The following is a 19,707-nucleotide window of genomic DNA, read 5'->3' as shown; positions in this document are numbered from 1 at the left end:
CAAACCTGTCCTGCCTCAAAAAAAATATGTAATAATATGATAACATTTCATACTATGATACGTAAGCACTGCAATGCCAAGTCCCAGTTTAATATTTCTAAGCATTGTTAAAAGGGACCCACAGCTCAAGATGCCATTTCCAAAATGAAAAGGCAGTGGCCTACCAACTGTCCTGTAATGTCTTTTTATATGGTAATTTTAGAATAAAAATCAGTAAGAATGCATAATGGAACAGTTTTTTATTAGCCAGTTCTGATAAACACAATAACTGTATAATATTCACCTACCTTTTCTAATTCAGGGTGTCCTTCTGCCACCATCAGAACTGAACACCTGAGACAGTCACTCTTTGGCATTAAAACTGCAAATGCTACTCAGATACTCGATCTGATCAGTGAGATGGATATAGTGTTTTCTGGTTTTGTGTATTTACATCTTGATTCAGAAAGCCTGATCCTGTTTCCATTGAGGTTTCACTAGGCAGAGATGAGCAGATCGAGAATTTAGATTTGGAATTCAGGACTATTTAGAAGATATATTAGATGAGAGTTTAATCTGCTAGTTTTCCTTTCAAAATTTTTTGAAAGTGTACCTGTTCATGTACAAAATATTAATATGGAGCAAAGCTAAAATTTATACTGAGCTTCCCCTTTCTCTGTTCTCGGAACTCACCGTGGCATCATGATTTCAGCATAATATGTAAGCACAGTGTTGCCTGCTTCACAGGCAGCTTTGTGTGAAGGAGATGACTGATGGGAGGAGGGAATAAAGACAAAAAGGAAAAGAGAAGGTGATACACTGGGTCCTTGCAACTAGTTCTTGCTGGGAGCAGACGTTGGTCAGAGTGCTGTCAAATGCACTGGAAACAAAGTGGATGAGAAAGTCTGGAGTATGAGTTATATGTATTGGAATATATAGCTCTCAGGAAGGAAGGGAGGCGTTTGCCCTTCACTCCCTATTAGTGTTTTTCATTAGAGTTAGTACAGGCTTTTCCTGGGCAATAAATTCATCTACTACCAAAAAACTAGTTAATCTTAAAGCAGGGAAGATTCTGTCTTCCAGGAGCACTTGATCAGCTCAGAAATGACTGCAAGTCTAGAGTACTCCTGGGAAAGATGGGTAATGTCCTCATTGTGTGGGCAGAGCAGAGAAAGAATGGGAAGGCAGCCATCCTGTTCTGAGGCAAGGAAGTCCACCATAATGGGGTACAGCTGGAAGTGGAGTGTGTCACTTTACCTGACTATTTCAGCATGTCTCTGTCCCAGTGGGATACTAGTCAGATTAAGTACTGAATGCAAGAAGAAAAATTATGAAAAGACAATGTTTCAGGCTACCCTCATCTGTACTGAAGAGCTATTTTTTTGACATAATTAATGGTAACATTAAAGATAAAGAGGAAAGCAATTCACATGGCTAAAGGACAGAGTTTGAAATTTGTTTCTGCAAGAATGGGAATAATTGGAGTTAGCATTCTTTATGAGGAAGAGATTATGTATAGGTTCTGCTCTTGACCCTGTTGCAACCAATCAGCTGCTTCTGAGACTTTGAGAAAGTCAGTGAGGACCTGATTTCTGCAAAGATTTCTGTATCTCTTCTGCATGAGCTGTGCTGCTTTTACAAGTGCATTTAGTTGAAGTGTAAACAGTAATCTCCAGCTCCAACAAAGCCAAATAACTGTGTCTTCAAACACAGCATCTCTTTGAGAAAATGAAGCATTCAATGCTATGTCTTTGTCACTCAGGTCTAGGCTTCTTACTTCATCTTTGCACTTCTTTGCATCTTTGCACTTGTTGGGTCTTACAAAGTGGCCAACATTCTAGAATGGGCAGAGAGCTCCCTGAGGTAAGTAATCTTTGCCCAGAGATTGCACAAGTCTTCTTGGGGCTTTGCTAACAACTTTGTCAATGGGGGGCAAGGTCAGAGTAAAGCATGATGAGCCTAATCTTCACCTTGGGAAACACACCCTACTAGATAATGGATGTAACTGCTGCTGTAAATTGTACCGTGAACTGATAAATTTGACTGCATCCAGCAGTGATAAAATGTGAAACTTATTTCAGAGCCAGGTTATATGCAGTTCTAATCTCGGATGTAAAATGAAGACTGCTTACACATTTTGTGGAGAAATGAAGGATCAGCCTAAGGTTTGTTAACAGCTTAAAATCCTTCAAATCCCAAAGAGTGTGTGAAAATAAAAACTGCTATGAGTTGCCATGTTGTAACTTTCTTCTGGCCTGGATGTTGGCAGCCATCTGATAAAAGGCTTGAAACACACACACTCACTAATGGAATAATCTCTGATCCCTGCTGGTACATGGACAGCAATATTGAACAAGTAGTGCATGAGAAACACAATGATTCTGATTTTCCTTCAGCTGTTTTTATTTTTTAATTTCTCTGCCTCAAACAATGTCAGAGGGTCAGGCAAGCATCACACTGCCTACAGAGAGATAATGACTATTATAGCCATAGATTGCTGCCTTATTAGTTTTACAATGTCAGAAGATATCAGACTTCGCTGGAACCTCTGACCTAAACTCTGAAACACTATAGCATCAACTAGCATTTCTCAAAAAAAACCTCCCAACTTTTTAAAGGAATCACAAACACTTTTCAGTCATATGGATTACAAAGCAGTGCTTTGCTCCACATTTTCTGAATCAAGTGGCTTAGCACACATATAGTTCACAAACAGTTTAAGCTAGCAGAAACTGGCATTGATGCTGAAAGAAGGAGTTTGCCCTGCCTCATCTCCAGCCACTGACACTCTCTTGCACCAGCCTACATATTCATGTGGCTGCGCAGTGAATCAGACTGAGAAATCAGGTTAAAAAAAGCCTCAAAGATGTAAAAGAATTAATTCTAGCCCTATTGGTCTAATGAGCTCAAGCTATTTGTCGAACTAAAGCATAAGAAATCAAGACTGTGCTCATCAACTATACTGAAAAAAAAAGAGAAAAAGCAGACTTACCAAAGATAGTGGAAATAGCCCACCTTGCTACCAATATATGAAGTTTTGTTTCTTACTAATTCACAGAGTGCATACTACAGACAATACTGTGTTACTTGCAAGAGCTAGAGTGTATTTACTGATGGTTTTCTCACACCACCTGATACCACCTGATAGATTCATAAGTTAGACAGACCATCAAAGTTTTCTCTGCTCAGAGCATGGAGAGCCAGGTACTGCCCACCAAATGCCAGATTCTAATTTATATGCCCTGTGAGGGATTTAGCTTATCCAGCTCTAAGCACGGATGCCTTGGACAGTCACTTCTTCAAATACTTGACCAAGCAACACCAGCACTTTGGGAGCACAGAGCGCTTCGATTAGGGACCTACATTCAGGTGACTACTTCAAGGTGAGTTGTATTTTGCTGTAAAAGTCATTTTTTCTCTCCTGTAATGGAATCTCTGATGTAGACACGGACTTACAAATGCCAGCAATTGTCAGGTGAAAATCTGCTGTTTGTCTCTCACACACCTGGTTTTCCTGTCACCTTAGGTACACATTTCCTTTAGTACCTCTCAAAAAAAGTTCCAGTGAAGCAACTTTTGGGGGGGGAAGGATGGAGATGTGACTTGACACATCATTGCCCTAAAGCATGAATTAATTATTCTATCAAAACATTGTAAGTAAAGTGCAAGCCATCTTTTAAAAGCATATAAACAGAATACCTACTGTGAGAAGTTTGACAAAGAACCCTTCATTGTATCTTTTAAGCTGTAACCTAGTTGGTATCCATGGAAGTGTGCAGCTAACATCAGTGCCTTGTACTGAAAACTGAACAGCTGTGTCCTGCCTAATTCTCTGCATATTATTCCTGAATTGTAGCATCCCTGCTATTTCTAACACTGGTCTTCTCTGCTATATTTGCTAATCTCAATAATTTATAGAGTATTTGGTTCTTTAAATGCCTTGGTATATGAGCTCCTGGGGAGTGGAGAGAGATAAGTTCTTTTTGACCACCTGACTTACAAAAATTAGAAGAGAAGAAAAGCTGGATGATGAAAATGCAACAGGTCCGATTTATCGCTGTGTTACTCCCAAGTTAGGTATTATACCACTTGGACCATGGGAATTAAACAGATGCAGCCTGGTTGTGAAGTGAAAGGAATTAGACCTTTTGTCATCTGGACCCATTCCTTTTACTATAATAAAAGTAACTTCGGCATACCCTTTTTAAAAAATATGGAAAAGTCTGTATCTTATTGAATAAGCAGTGAAAATCTGGGTACTGGAGAGACATGACGGACTTACGTAGACTGCATGCCTGGAGCTAGACATAGCAATGTTTGAATTTGCATGAAAAAGAGCACCAAAAGCGGCACTTAGAAGGAAGTAAAGTGTTCTGCTCTCCTGAATGACATTTGCAAACACTCATTTCAACATTTATTCCTAATTTAAAGCACTGTCCAACTAAAAACCAGCTCATTAATTTCTTAAGAAATTCTGTGCCTCCAGTAGGTTTCTAGTCTAGCTGCTGCCCTAAGCAACAGCAGTACTTTCTGCATTACACTGCTGTTACTAAGTAAGTAATGGCCAGTCTTCGCGAACGAAGATTTGGGGAAAGGTCTTTTACCTTTCAAGCCTGCGCAATGGATTTTTTAGGTGAGACACAGCCTGCGCTGAACTGAGCCCACCCTTTAATCCTAAGGTTCATCTGCCGGGGCCAAGCGAGCTTGGACAATGGCAGTGAGGTCCTCCGGACGTAGGTTTGTTTAGAGTGACCTTCTCATAGATGGATGGCCTCACAGGGCTAACGGGCTCCATCTGCCTGGGGGGACTGGGAATCGAACCTGGGTCGCAGCGGTGAGAGTCCCACATGCTAACCACTAGGCCACCAGGGGTCCCACTGTTACTACAGCATTACAAAATGGATTGATACAACACACAGACTGTACTGACGATGATTCGTGGAACTGCTTTTTATCATACTAGTATTTCCCAATTTACAATCAAAAGAGAAAAGTAGACTTCAAAAAGAAAGAAACCCCCAAACTTACTTTCTCCGCCTTTCCTCCCACACACTGCTAGACAAACAACAGTATTACTTCAACTTCACTTCAAAAATATTTACATAGTACTAGTGAGAAGGCAGTTAAGCAATGATACTTGCACATGCCTGAACATTTGGCGGAAGTAAAAAAACTAATAAAGTTGACAAGTCTCTTTTTAATGAATTCTCCCATCTTTTCCAACTAGAACAAGCAACAAACAGAACAAATATTTGTGTTTTTTCAGAAATGGAAAATAGCAAACTTATTTTCTAAGGAAAGGAAACAGCTAGTGGGAAGACAATAATGTTCAATTAGTAAGCAAGTGGAGCCCACCTTCAAATTTCCATTTCAGTGCACAGGAGTAGGCTCATTTAATGAAATACATAGTTTTTATGGTGGCATGCATATCATTCTTTGGTAGATGAACATGACAGTGCTAAAGATACCTTTAATATAATAGATTTTGCTTTAATCAAAATTGCATAGGTAACTTGAAATGAGCATCTGATTAGGAGAAAGGGAACTGCTGAGCTATTGGCTTAATATATAATTACTGCTAATACCTATTGTCTTAGGGGTTGGAGGAATGGATGGTGGCATATGTGATGCCAATACCTGAAAATGCTTCTAAAGCTATTTGTGGAAGAGATCCTAGTAGGACTGATATCCACGGCAGAAAATTACCAGAAAGTATGCTTAAGAACAGAATAAACACAAGGATAGTAACACAGATTAATTGGGAAGAATAACTAGGGCTTTCGGAGGCCAAGTTCTTTGAATAATCATGCAGATGTGGGTGATTTGACTGATACAATATACTTCCATTTCAAAAAGTTTCTGGTGAAGTTAACTATCAGACTCAAACTACACCAACAAGGAGGAACAATGAAAAAAATGTCAGGAAATAAAAATGGATTTACATTTCTAACTTAAAATGAAAAAAAAAAGGGTTAGGAATAATTAAATTGTTTGTTTTGTTTTACAGTGGATGGACGTTACCCAATGGTCTCACAGATATATGTTCAGTATACTCACAAATGAACTGGAAAATGGAGGAATAAAAAGGGACAGACATTTCTGATGATATTAAATTACAGAGGTTAATAAAAACTAAAACTGACTGCCAATTGCTGCAAAAGGACTTCATGATGTTGAATAACTGTGAGATAAACAGGAAAATATAATTAAATAATCAGTGCAATCACACAAAAAGCCAAAAACCCCAAACAAACCAGCCACAGGTATTCACTACTTCCTACAAGATTCCTAAGATTCCATTTTTGCTGGTACAAGAATGACAGCCAAAATAATACCTCGGTAGCAAATTTACAATAAGAAAAGGGTTTTGTATCACATACTCCACAACTGAACTTTGGAACTCATTTCTACAAGACATTTTGAATATCAAAAGAACAAATGAATACAAAAGACACAACTAGAGGCAAAAAAAGACCATTAGGGCCTATTAATTACAAAACTGCAAGATAGTGTCTGGCTTCAATGTGCCTGCATGATAAATACCTCAAAGGAAACTGAGATGGATTACGATCTGCTTACCCTGTTCTTACACTTCTTTTTTGAATATCCAACACTGACCACTGCCAAAAAAGGATACAGGGCTATAAGTACTTTTGATTCAATCCAGTGCAGCCATTCTTTATGTTGTGTGATGATCATAGGCACTGCTAGCACACAAGTAATTTAAAACCTGAGAGGCGGAAACCATCTGCATTTCGGAACAAAGACACTGATCCTAAAGTAGCTTACATTTAGCTACTGTTGGGAAAGTAAATCAAAGCCTTTTGAGAAAACCCTCTGATGGATTTTAACAGACTTTGACTGTGGGCTACAGCATCACCTTCTGAAAAAAAAACGCAGATAAATATTGCTATTATTGGTTAAAAACAGGATTTAACTAAACCTTCAGAGGAGAACACTTAGGCTTGTAGACAATGTGGTGTAGTGTGGAATTCACCATGAATTAGGCATAATCAACAACCAAACTAAAAAATCCAAAGAGACTACTTCTAAAACAAGCAATGAAGAAAAAGCTGTGGTAGTGGCTCTGATGTCTGGAATCCATCACATCCATCCTCCAGATGAGATGAATGACTCTTTAGAAGTGCCTGTTTCTTTCTACTGACTCTAAGGGTGATCCAAGTGACTAGTTCAAATGTAGAAGTTTTCGTTAGTGGTCTAAAATCAGATTAGATGAATCCCACAGCCCTGATGTCCCATTAACTCAAGTCTGACTAAACTTTTATCTGTAACTGTTTTGCAAGCCTAACTCCTCCATGTAACACAATATCTACAGAACAAATTACTTCGAAGAAATAAATGCACAGACAATTTTAATGAAAAATTGCAACTTTTGAGGTTACTGAACCTGCAGGTCAGAAAATGTTGTAAATAATGCTGTATCTACTTACATCAGTTTTAGGTCGTGCTCCAGTTGACACTGGGTAAGGTAAACAGTCTAGATCCTGATAGTCTCCTCTTTTATTTTTGCAAGATCCCTTTTCATGATTATCTCCATAAAAGCCTGTCTCTACTTGAACAGGGCACTGTAAGAGAATTTAAAAAACACTATAAATAAAGGCAAGTCATAAATGTTTTAATGTAAACTCTAAGATAAGAAGTTGGAATTTTATCTTTTTAAAGCTTTTTTTCTCTGATGTAAACATTTGACCTCAATCTTTTTTCCTAAAACCACCTGCTGCATCATTTTTACATTTTGCTAAGTTACATATCCAGATATTATATGAAGTCCTTTCCTTAACAGCTAGTATACATATTCGGAGAACTAATCAAGAGTAGTACACCTTCCTAAACATCAGGGAATGAAATCACTTCCTAGAAAAAGAAATGGTTTTATTCAGATTATTTAAAACTTTTTATTTCATGTTCATTTTTCTATCTTAAACAGAGACCCAGCAAATTCTCATTTTCTAATTACAAACTCTGGACTTTCCAAATCCACTTTTCCTTATCACCCCAAACTTGGAGAGATCTCACTTGGTTGCTCCACTTCCACACCATTTTTTAAAAGATGCACATCCTAACTCTGGGCCCACACTGAATGCAATGCCAGGAAGGGACCAACTGCACAACATTCCCCCATGTATCCTGGTTCGCCTCAAAGGAATAAGTGGGTGGATGAGGAAGAAACAATACACGTTGCAATCCACCAGCAGAATCCGTATCAGGAACGATGAGGGAAACAGGATCATGGGTGCACTGCAGAGCAGTCCAGAGCTGTTGAGTACAATCATTCAAATCAGCCCATTTTCTGGATGTACCCCTTCATAAGGGGACAAATTTGCTCCTGGTCTTTAACAGCAACTGCCTAGTTCCCAGTTAGTATATTTCTCAGGGATGTAAAATGTGGAGGCTTTTAAAAGGTGAAAGAAGAATCAGTATGCGGCCCAAGAAAAGTTTGAAGACAATATACTTCTGCAAAAAATTAAAAGAATGTGTAAGTTAAAGATTTTGTTCAATGACAGTCACAGCTCTAATATAAGATGGGGTAATTATAATCAAACAGGACTTCTCTGCCATTATCCACGAATGATACAGGGCCAAAACTGAAATCACGATTCTCATTCTCTAGATCTGCTTTTTCTGTATTGAAACTGAGTACCACATATCAAGTGGCAATGAAATGGATACATTAAACAACAGGGAAACGCACTAAGTGCAGCAAGAGTGATTTATCTCATGTTTCATTTATAAAGTGCCTCCTTCTATATTGCTAAGATTTTTTTTTCCATAGGAAAGGTAGAGGTTTTAGAAGAGCAGTACTATTAAATGTGTTTGTCCAGAACTAGCAGTTTTGCTGTCAGTATATTGAGACAGTTCTGTTTTTTGCACTTTAATCATGTATTTATTGCACTGGTGAGAGAATGCTTCAGAAGATAATTTGGTTATAGATGATGATTTTTAACATCTTTTTTAGGTCAGATACTGAGGAATACAGTCAGTGCTACTGCCCCATACCATTTCCCAACAAAAAACTGACCAGTAATAGCTTGTGGTTTACACAGATGTAAAGACAGACCACCTCTTAACATTCGTCTAAAAGTTATTATGTTTTAGAAAACACCTTAAATTTGTTCACCAAAATACTGCAAGACTCCTTACTCTCACCCAGTCAGTTCCATAATATTTATTCATCCAGTGAATTTTTATTAGAATATTTAGCCTTCTTCTGTAAAATTTTTATTCAAATGAGTATTATTAATAACAGTTACCATCACAACAGGATAATGTAAAGAATAATAAAATATCAAAGAGTTACTTCCATGAACAGATGAAAAATCCTTCAGCAGAAAACTAGCTGGCTCAACCTAGTGATTAAATTACAAAATGTATTTCTGAGACACAGCATTTGCCATGAGAAATAAAAACTCTGTCATCTGTTAAAAATTGTCCACACCCTCGAGAGACCAATTTTCAGAGCAGCAGCTCCAACAAACCATGTTGCTATTTATACAGTAGACACCTGCTTTGAATATCTTGGGTCTACAAAGTTGGCTTTACATCTCTGAATACTTCACCCCAAACCACTTTCAATCATAATTTCTTGCATCAGTACCCAGTTTATATAATAAAAATAGGATAAAATCCTACGAAGAACCCACAAGTGCTTCATCATTTTATAGAACCCATATTTACACAGTTACTAGTAAACATATGTTTGAGATAGGCCTTTTTTCTATTCAATTTCATTGTAAGTGACAAGACTAAAATATTTGATCTGTGTGGAACAAATTACAAGCTATAGTAAGAAATATGGACCAAATAGCATGAATTGATAGAAGATAAATTACTCATACAATTTGTATGAATACAAGACTTTGTTATTTTTCCACTGCAACTGTCATTTTGAGATCTACAATATCTGTTTCTTCACAGTGAATTTATGCAGACATTTATGAGGATCTATTTCTCTTCTTTGACTATAAGTAAGACTAAGTCCACCCATTTTGAGGCAAATTATTCATAAATGTTTAAATTAGGGCAGATGATTCCCTTCTTCTACAAATACTTCTGCAGGAGATGGCAAATGGTGTTCCATTATCAGTTCCACAAATGATTGTCCAAGACTCTTTCTTGCTCTGATCTTGCTGGTCTTATCAGAAAGACCTTTGTGTTAAATGACCTGTTCATTGAAATTGGCTCTTGGAGGTTTAAAGGTAATTTCCAGTTTGCCCAATAAGACTACAAAAAAATGTGGCTGATTCACACATTTGGCTGTCCACAGACAACTTTTTAGTTGAAGAAAGCTCTCCTACTTTAGAGTGGGAAGAAGATGTGGCCTGATAAACAAGACTGTAACTGCTCAAATATCATATTAAGGAAAACAGTAATTTTGGCATGGGTGTTAGGAACATTCTTGAAATCTTTCTGGATTTATCCAGACAGATGCAATTATTGGTAAGGGAAACAAGTGTGCCAGGACCAGTGTGACTGGCTTGGAAATACATTTTATCAGCATAGTAAGCTTATGACCACCTCTGCATCAGTAGCACAGGCTTTTGGAGGGTATGTCCAAGGAAGAAGGTTGTGCCTGAAGTCCTGGCCTCTGTGCTCAGACGTGTTGCCACCAGGCTTCAATAAGAGAACTGCAAGCATCTGGGATGCTGGTGGTGGCATTCTCTATGCAATCATTTTTGATGATGCTGTTCTTATGCATCAAAGTGCCTTTGAAAATGTCATCTACTTGGATTTATTTTTCTGCTGTCTACATGCTACATGCCCTTCATTTAATGCTTCAGCAGTGGATTTGAAGTCATATCCTATGATGTTCAAGTCATCACGGAAAAAGAATGATGCCTGACTAAACCATGGCTTTTGCCCTAGTAGAATAGGCACAGCCATAAAATAATGTGTTTGGATCAGTGGTTGCCAAAAACAGACTGTCTCACAAGTGTTTAAACTCTTGATGGCTGGGCTTTTACTTTCAGGCACAAAAGCAGACTACATTGCCACTGTATTTTGACAGAAGACATTGAGCATTCTCCTGCAAGAAGACAGAACACGGTCCATTAATAGGCAAATTAATTATGAAATTAATTCAGTTGGATAGAGCTGGTTCTGACTTGCTGACATGTACAATAAGAAAGAAATGAGAGACAGCCATGGCCACTCGGTTACTAACTCTGTAGAATATGTAGAATATGAAAACACATTTTGCAAAGTGCAATACCAAGATGCAAGATTCTGAACATCCCACCTTGAGAGACATGAACATTTACGTTGTGATGATCCACACAGACACTTACTTTAAGAATTTACTTTTACAAAATGAAGAAGCATTGAAACAACAGTGACAGCAAAAACATTCAGAAAAGCTCACCTTTCAGGAATTTCAAGTCAACACTAACATTCAGAGCTGCAGATCCAAACAACTCTATCTTAAGAACTGACTTTAATAACAGCCTGAAGCAGAGAACAAACACTTCTACTTATGCTCTTCACCCTCCAGTTACTTGCTTCTATAAAAACCCCTGCTTACTGAAAAACTACTAAAATAATATCATAATATCCTTAGTCCTATTTGCCCTCAAAATAAAAGCTTAAGAAACTGTTTGTCATCAATTGATGACACCTGTCATCACAAAATATTCTTAAATAGAGGAATGAAGATCTAAACCAAATATTCAGATAAAATAAATAAAGAAAAATACTAATTCAACTCTTAATTAAGATACATAGTATCCCTCTTGCTGTTATATCTTTAAATAAATATAAAAATAATAAGTATTAATAGGCTAGCACTGGGACTTCAACAGTATTCTGAAAACACTATCAAATACAAATACCCCTTAAAAAAAAAAGTTTATAAAGACTTTAAGCCCTACTGACAGAAATCTTAGAAGTTTCACCCTATCACATTTCTGATCATTTGACCATTAGTTGTCTAATGAAATTAGAGATTTCATTATTATTTAATGAAAACAGTACCACCCTTAAGCCTGAGCTTCTCAGCCTATTCAGAAACACACCTAGATCTGAAAACTATGGCTTGAGGAGAATTACAGCTAAACGTTAGAGAACATATATGACACGCACACATTCTTACCAGCTCCTTGTGCCTTTTAGAAGAAGGAGTACTGGAGGGAGAAGAGCCACCACTCAGAGCTTCTTCAATATCTAAGTTCAACTGTTCCAGTTTCTTCATAAGCCATGACATAGAGTCTGTCCATTCAGATTCTTTTTCTGGTTGGGCCTAAAAGAAATCAAACATACGTGAAGTCTTAAAACATTCAAGCTGTTTATAACTTGAAGACTCTCATTTTCTCTTCCAGCCCCCAAGGAAAAAGATTACCAGTTCTTTCCTTGTCCTTAAGTAACTTTTTGCCATTTAGAAAGCTTCAATTATCACTTCAATCTCGATGACACATATTCATAGCTGTTCTTCATACTCAAATGATCACACTCCACTTCTGTGTATCTGAATGACTTTCTAACACTTCATTTTGGGTGACCCACTGCCAGCTCAAGCTAAGCACAATCAAGATCAAAACTAAAGTAACTTTAACATCTCTTCCTTAAGCCACTATTTTAGCATCTCTCCGCTGATTGCTTGTTGTCAATAAGAATCAGAACACTGAAGGTCATCATGTGTACTATATTATATTCCTTAGTATAATTCCAGACTTGTCAAATCTTGCAGCTTTCTTCTGCCCCCATGGTGGGAATGCTTTACTGGTCATTTTTTCACTTGGATGCATCTTCCCCTTTTATCTGAACTGCTTCACTGTATTACAAAAACTTCAATCCGTTATAGTGTAATTGTCAAAAGTACTTTTCTTATTCTTCAAAGTCCTTTCCAGTGACTGTCCTTAAGCATCTTTCCATGGCAGTCCCTGTGCACACTGCTGCATTATGCCTTGTTTTCCTTATTTACATCACTTCTAATGATCCACTAGGAAAAAACAGTCACACTGACCTCCCTGTCATCACAGGCAGCTACTACTCCCCAGATTAGTCTCTGTCCTGAAGATAATTCATCTCTGTCACCTTCCTTACTTTCACAAACAATACATATCTTTGCATAGAGGATAATTCCATAGTGAGCATGAGGACACAAACAGTAATAATGCATTTGCATCCTGCCATAATCCTAAAAGCATCATACCAACACTCCTCAAAACCTAGGGGAGCTAGGTTATTATTCTTATCTGATAAATCTTTATGGTGATTTGTTTCCTTATAAAGGTTTCGCAAGTGGGACAGAAAGATACTTTTAATTTGTTCACTATTATAGAAAAAACCCTTTACAAATAGAATCCAGGAGGTTCACTCCAGTATTACAGTGACATAATATTATTACCGATGGAACTGCTTGTCTTCACCACAGAAGCTAAGAGTAAGGCCCCTGATCATGAGACACTGGGTCCCATATTACAAACAGGTGCATGTTCCCTTCAGAGGGGCTAGAATTATCTTAGTAGGGATTGCTTAAAAGCACGGAAAATTAATTATCCAATTTTTAGTTTTCCAAATCTTTATTTGGAATGTCCCAATTTTTTACAACCTCTGAGTAGTTTTCCTGAAATGCTGTTGTAAGTGCTAAGCTGTATTTCAACTCTGTAGCTATTAAATTTTTTTAAAGAAATACTTTGACTGCTTCTCATTGTCTCCCCAACCATTTGGAAGTAAAATACAGGACATTGCACAGAAAATGAGTATCAAAAGACCGTCTTCACATTGAATCCATTCTGAGTGAGATGATCTTACATAGGAAACATGCATGCTGATATATGTCTACGACATTCATTTGTAAACAAAGTAAAGATTCTACATTTTCCTGTGGTTATGCTTCCTCACATACTGATCTTTCCAATACTAAGAATGCTCAAAAAATGACTCAACAAGGGCCAAACATGGAACTTTGCCAACAATGAATGTATAAAGTCTGTGATAATCTGAGCGTTCCATTTCTCAACATAGTTAAATGAAAAAGGAGCTGTAAGAATGTGCTTTCTTACTTATTAGTGGTAAACAATTCTGAAGCAACAATCACACAGAGAAATGAGTAAAGTGTATTTGATTTCTGTGAGCTAGTCAAAAATTTTACTTGCCAGGTGACAAACACTGGAGGTTACATTAGAAGTTTGGATTTTTGAGTTCAATAAGAAACAGGAGCAACTTCCTCACACACAAACAGTCCATTTTCTGTTCCACAACAAAAAAGAGTATTTTGAGGGGTGTTGGACAGGTGTCTCCAGTTTAGCATTTTCCACAGAAAATACAAAGATGAAAATTCATGAAGACTTTTAAGAAAGACTTCAAAATATTTCTAAGACACTCCAAATGCATGTAACAGTACACGTGATATTGCATTACAATAAAAAATACAACTCCATGCATAGGGAAGCACACTTTATCTTGACAAATATTTACCTACTGGAACAATACCTCCAGCATTCACTAATATTCTTCCAAACATCTGTATGAGCCAAATCTCCTTATTTTTATAAATTTCTTGTTTTAATGCAACAGAACTCAAACCACAGTAATTTCTTAAAAATACAAGTCCTAAGCAGTTTCCTCAAACTATAAATCTCCTAGCATTCTCCATTCAGTTCTGCCTTTTTTTTTTTAGTTCAGTAAGACTCTATATTGTGTCTATTAAGGGGATGAGGAAAAAGATAGGGTTTCATTATCCTTGAAGATAAAGCCAAATGGGCCTAGTTAACAAATGCCATTCACTAATTGGAAATTTGGCACAAAAGCACCATTTGGAACAAATGCTGATTGGCTACATATTTCAAAGGTTGCCTGAAATTCCTGCTAAACAGCAAAAACATGATGCTACTTACATTCAAAAATATACAGCCTGCACAGTAGGACATCTGACCAGTGAATAAATTCTGCCTAATCCATTCATGAGGAACACAGCTCCCCAGTGTTCAGCCCCAGTAACTAGGTTGGACACTATCAAAGTGCTCAGAAGATCTGAGTATCAGTGTTCCCTGCCCATAGCAACTGCAGAGGCAGTAGGTCAGGGCATCTTTGGAAGCTTTTGTGTCTTGCCCTTCAGAAGGAAAAAAATCTCACTCTAAATTATCTAAGAATCATGGCCTGCTTTATTCATTGTTTTTTCCCCTAAAAGGTTTACAGGGAGAACACTCCTTTCCATATATTCTCAAGATCTCCTTTCTTTGTTGCAGCCATATCCATTCAGCAACACATAGGAATGCTGTTACCTTTTGAAGAACCTGAAAAGCATAGAGACAGAAGTGCATTACAGAAATACTTTTTATATGCTATGTTAGAATCACAGAATCATTCAGTTTGGAAAAGACCTTTAAGATCACTGTCCAACCTTTAAGATCAAGTCCAACTGTGAATGTACTGCCAAATTCAGCACTGCCAAATCCACCACTAAACCACATCCCTCAGTGCCACATTTAAACACCTCCAGGGATGGAGACTTCACCACTTCCCTGGGCAGCCTGTTCTAATGCTTGACGACCCTTTTGATGAAGAAATTTTTCCTAATATCCAACCTAAAATTCCCATGGTGCAATTTGAGACCATTTCCTCTTGTTCTGTCTTAGACAGATGAGCAGTAGTAGAAAGTGAGCCTGGAGAATTCCTCAACAAAAAATGTTTCAAGGTAGAGCAATATTGTCTATGAAGATCATGGCATACATTAGCCAAAGAATGACATATTGGCCTTGAAAGTGAACTCCTTTGCCATATGGATTTTTCAAGTCCCATATACTCCGGATAGACTACATAAAAAACTCCAAAACAAACCAAAGAAAACCCCCCAGAAACATCACCGTCAGTGGGAAATATAAAATGAAGTGATACGCACTTCCTTAAAGCAGTTACACAAGCAGTTATTGTGCTTCAGATAGCTATTGTATAGAAGAACTATCCCAACTGTTTAAGATTTACTAAAACACATTTAGCAATCAGCCAGACATAAAAGTTGTAGGTTGCTACTTCCTACAGCAACCACAGTCTATTTCAGAATGGCAAGCTTAAGGATTTTGTTATGTGTACACATCCATATGTATACCTATTCTGTATTCACTTGCATAGTTGAAATTTCATTACCACCAATAACAAATTAGAGATAAAACAGGGTGAAAGATTGTGCTCAATCACCCAAATACTTAATTGCTCTTTTCTTACATAGAGAAGAAAATACATTCCAGTCATTCGAATGTTTGTGCCTTTTGGATCAAAGGCTTCTGCACCCTGTTTTTCAGTTTTCAAGTGTTCTTCACTAATCTTATTCAGCAAAAACATCTGTGATAAAAGGCATATTTGTTTCAATGTTTTGCTCATGAAGCTGATTGCAATAGGCATAATAGCTGCCAGCAAATCTAAATTTAAACTGAAAGAATGCAGCAGCATTGAACAAGTCCATATAGAACACTCAAGGGTCAGGGTTAACCTCACTGCCAGACCTCATCCTATATTGGAAGCAGAAAGGCTTTCCACGTGAAGAGCTATGAGAAAATTACACAACTCTAAATTTATCTGATAATTTGTGGCTTTAACTTCAGAATCTTCAATAGGTCCAATTGTTCTGATAATTAATGTATTGTACAACTTTGAGTGATAAATCAGTAACCTCCAAATAAAAAATATCAACGCTATTTAACCCTCCTCTCTATTAAATCTGCTCAGATAAAAATTCTCTCAGATGTACAGCCCAGATTGCCAAATAATGATTATGTGGAACAATTTCAGAGACCAAATACCATATTCTGCTCTTGCTGCACTGATGGGGCTCCTCTGTTCTCAAAAGAACCTCTGTGTAAAAGAAGGTCTCTCAGCCACTGGGGGCTTTGCCTACAGGGACTGGGGGAGGAAGCCAGATTGATTCCCTGTACAAAATCCTTTAAAAAAAAAAGTATTTACAATACAAAGGACTCTTTTATTCTCAAAATAGATTTATGTGTGCCTTCTGTATCAAAGATAAAATATTTCAAAGGGAATTTTCCTTCATATCCCACTATAGTGTTCCTTAAATACTTACAGAACTGTTAGATGGACAACTAATTTGTAGCATCCTCATCCTGGAAAGCAGGTAAGTAAACTCAGCAGTCAACAACCTTTCCACTTCTAAGAACTGTATTGCTATATATCTGAAATTATCAAGAAAGTCTCTTCAATCTCTCAAGTCAGCAGGCAAAGCCATGCACATAGCTAGGATGCTGGGAAAATGAAAGCTCTTCAGGGACATCACATAAAAATCAGAGCAATCTGGATCCTTCTGATCCCCAAAATGTTTACCTAAGATGGGCTATTAAGACCTCAGCAGTTTTCCAAAAGAAAAGCTGCAGAAATACTAATATAAAGTTATGTGTTAATCGGTTTTAAAGGAAAGACCATTTTCAGGATGAATCCTTTACCCCCAGACCTATTATATTTACTCTTCTTAAATACATTTGTGTATGGAGCTCTGTTTTTACTTCCTGTTCAGTCACTTTCTCCTTCGTGCTTTCCTCCCTGAGGGCATGCTGCCTCGAGCTACTGATTTCTTCAGACAGGTTTTCAGAAGTGACACAAACCATACCTGTATGAATGTGATGAAACCTTCTCTAGGGGATGCTCTAGGGGAAATTAAAGTGATTTTTGAACTTAAGGTTGTTTCTGGCTTTTCTTAATTTCCCTTTACACACCTGCCTTCAGTTTCTTTCACTAAGCCCAACTGTGCATTTTTATAATTTTATGTGTCTGTTTTTAAGTACACCACTATGTCTTTGAATGATGAATAGAGTACAATATAGAAAAATACTGTGGAAATGCTAACTTCAAGATATAGAACAATAACAATACATGCTTGGGTTTTTTAATGATTAAGAGGCACACAACATGGGAGAAAGAGGAACTCAAAGAGGTGGTACCATGAAAAAATAACGTAACACAACCCTTACCGCATTTTATATATTTGACTTTTTGACTTTTCAAAGGCAAAGTCAAAGCAGCTCAGAAACAGACTAAATTATTTTTATAATAGCTTTTAATCTTTCAGATAGTGAAATCATAAATTTGGCTTTTAATTTGCAATCAACACATTGATCTTGCATAGTGATAATGTCCATTGTATAAAAGAAAACAAAAACCCGAAGTCCTGTCTCTTTTTCAAGAGTTCCTGCATCAGTTCTAGGATAATTGCTCTGAGCTAGGCAGGACAGGACAGGAGCCCTTGTATCAACGGAGTCTTCCAAATACTAGTTTATGGAAATATTTAGCAGATGAAGAAACCTGAGCTAGTACTTAGGATTGAAAGCCATGAGCTGTATCAGCATGGTGCTTCACCCAAGACAAGAGAGAGAAACTGAAAGGGGAAAAGAGAAGACTTCAGTTGAAGAAAAGGGGTGGGGCAAAAAGGTTTTGGAAAATAGTTGCACACTGCTGCAGAAGTTCAAATGTATAGTATCACAGACAGCCTAGTATGAAAACTCTGTTGCAGCTTCATTTTGTTTCTAGTAAAAGCAAATAGTTCTGTATTTGACTTCTCATTTAAAAAAAAAAACAAAAAACCAAACACCAAAACCAAACATCAAAAAATGCCACAAAACCCCCCCAACTAAATCAACTTAAAACAGCATCTAGTTGGTTTTAACATCAAAGTGTAATTTAGGGTTGCTCCAATGATTAAATTTTCCTGATTCATAATGCCTACAGCATCTCCACCTTCTAACAAATAATGATGTCAAGCAACACCAAATTTCACAAACAGGCTGTTTGACAAGACTGTACTGGTGACACATGGTACAGAACCAGAACCCGAATGGCCAGACAGGTTGTCTTAATTGACATCTGCTCCTATTTCAGCACATGAATTATCCTCTTGGGTTATCCTATCTTCAGCTGCTTCAGAGCGGATGCCAGCTTATCATTTATCTATTCTACAAAGCCATAGTGCTGTCTACTCTCTTATATGGTTCCAAATCATGGGTCATCTACCGCCACCAACTGCGTCTCCTAGAACGCTTCCATCAACGCTGCCTCCGTACAATCCTAAACATCCACTGGTCAGATTATGTGACTAATACATCTGTTCTAGAACAAGCAGCAATCACAAGTATTGAGGCCATGTTGCTGAGAACGCAGCTGCGCTGGGCAGGGCACGTCTCAAGGATGAAGGACCACCACCTCCCTAAGATCCTGCTTTATGGTGAACTTGCCACCGGCTGCTGCAAGAGAGGAGCCCCGAAGAAAAGATATAAGGACTCCCTGAAACAACATCTCAGCCTTGGCCATATTGATCACCATAACTGGTCTACTCTGGCCTCCAATCGGGAGGCCTGGAGACATACCATCTATAATGCTGCTGTTTCCTTTGAGAAAGCACGCAGGAACTCTCTTGAGGAGAAAAGACAGCGCAGAAAGAATCATGCCTTGCAGTATATACCACCTAAGGAGTCTTTCTGCTGTGCTTTTTGCAATTGGATATGTCTATCTCGTATTGGCCTCACTAGCCACCTGCGTGCTTGTAACAAACATGGATAGAGCCTTCCTAAATCTTCGTTCGCAAAGCCTAGCCATGATGATGATCCATCATTTCCACTTTGTGAGGTGGAGGAAGTGAACTGCAATTCTTGTATCCCAAACACCTGCTCCAAGCAGTAAATTCCTGACACCATCCATTTGCATTCAGTTTGGCACCATCTGCAACAGTGGTTGTATCTGCACATCACAGTTAGTGACCATGAATGTCAAAAC

At 37.8% G+C, this 19,707-nt stretch overlaps 1 protein-coding gene across 3 annotated transcripts in view; it reads right to left on the bottom strand.

Annotated features, from left to right (window-relative positions):
* Nucleotides 1-19,707, bottom strand: part of STARD13 (StAR related lipid transfer domain containing 13) — a 300,545-nt gene that overhangs the window by 214,004 nt on the left and 66,834 nt on the right. For all 3 annotated transcript variants that reach the window (XM_027677746.1, XM_027677745.1, XM_027677747.1), the window contains 2 exons: nucleotides 12,086-12,232; nucleotides 7,431-7,565 (listed from right to left, as the gene is read on the bottom strand). In XM_027677746.1, coding sequence (XP_027533547.1) covers nucleotides 7,431-7,565; nucleotides 12,086-12,232 — 282 coding nt within the window. The remainder of the gene's footprint in view (nucleotides 1-7,430; nucleotides 7,566-12,085; nucleotides 12,233-19,707) is intronic.

This window comes from Neopelma chrysocephalum, unplaced genomic scaffold, assembly GCF_003984885.1.
Source record: "Neopelma chrysocephalum unplaced genomic scaffold, ASM398488v2 Primary Assembly neopelma1_43, whole genome shotgun sequence".
Classification (NCBI taxonomy): Eukaryota; Metazoa; Chordata; class Aves; order Passeriformes; family Pipridae; genus Neopelma; species Neopelma chrysocephalum.
The sequence above is the reverse complement of the archived record's forward strand: the minus strand, read 5'-3'. Positions and strand labels throughout refer to the sequence as shown.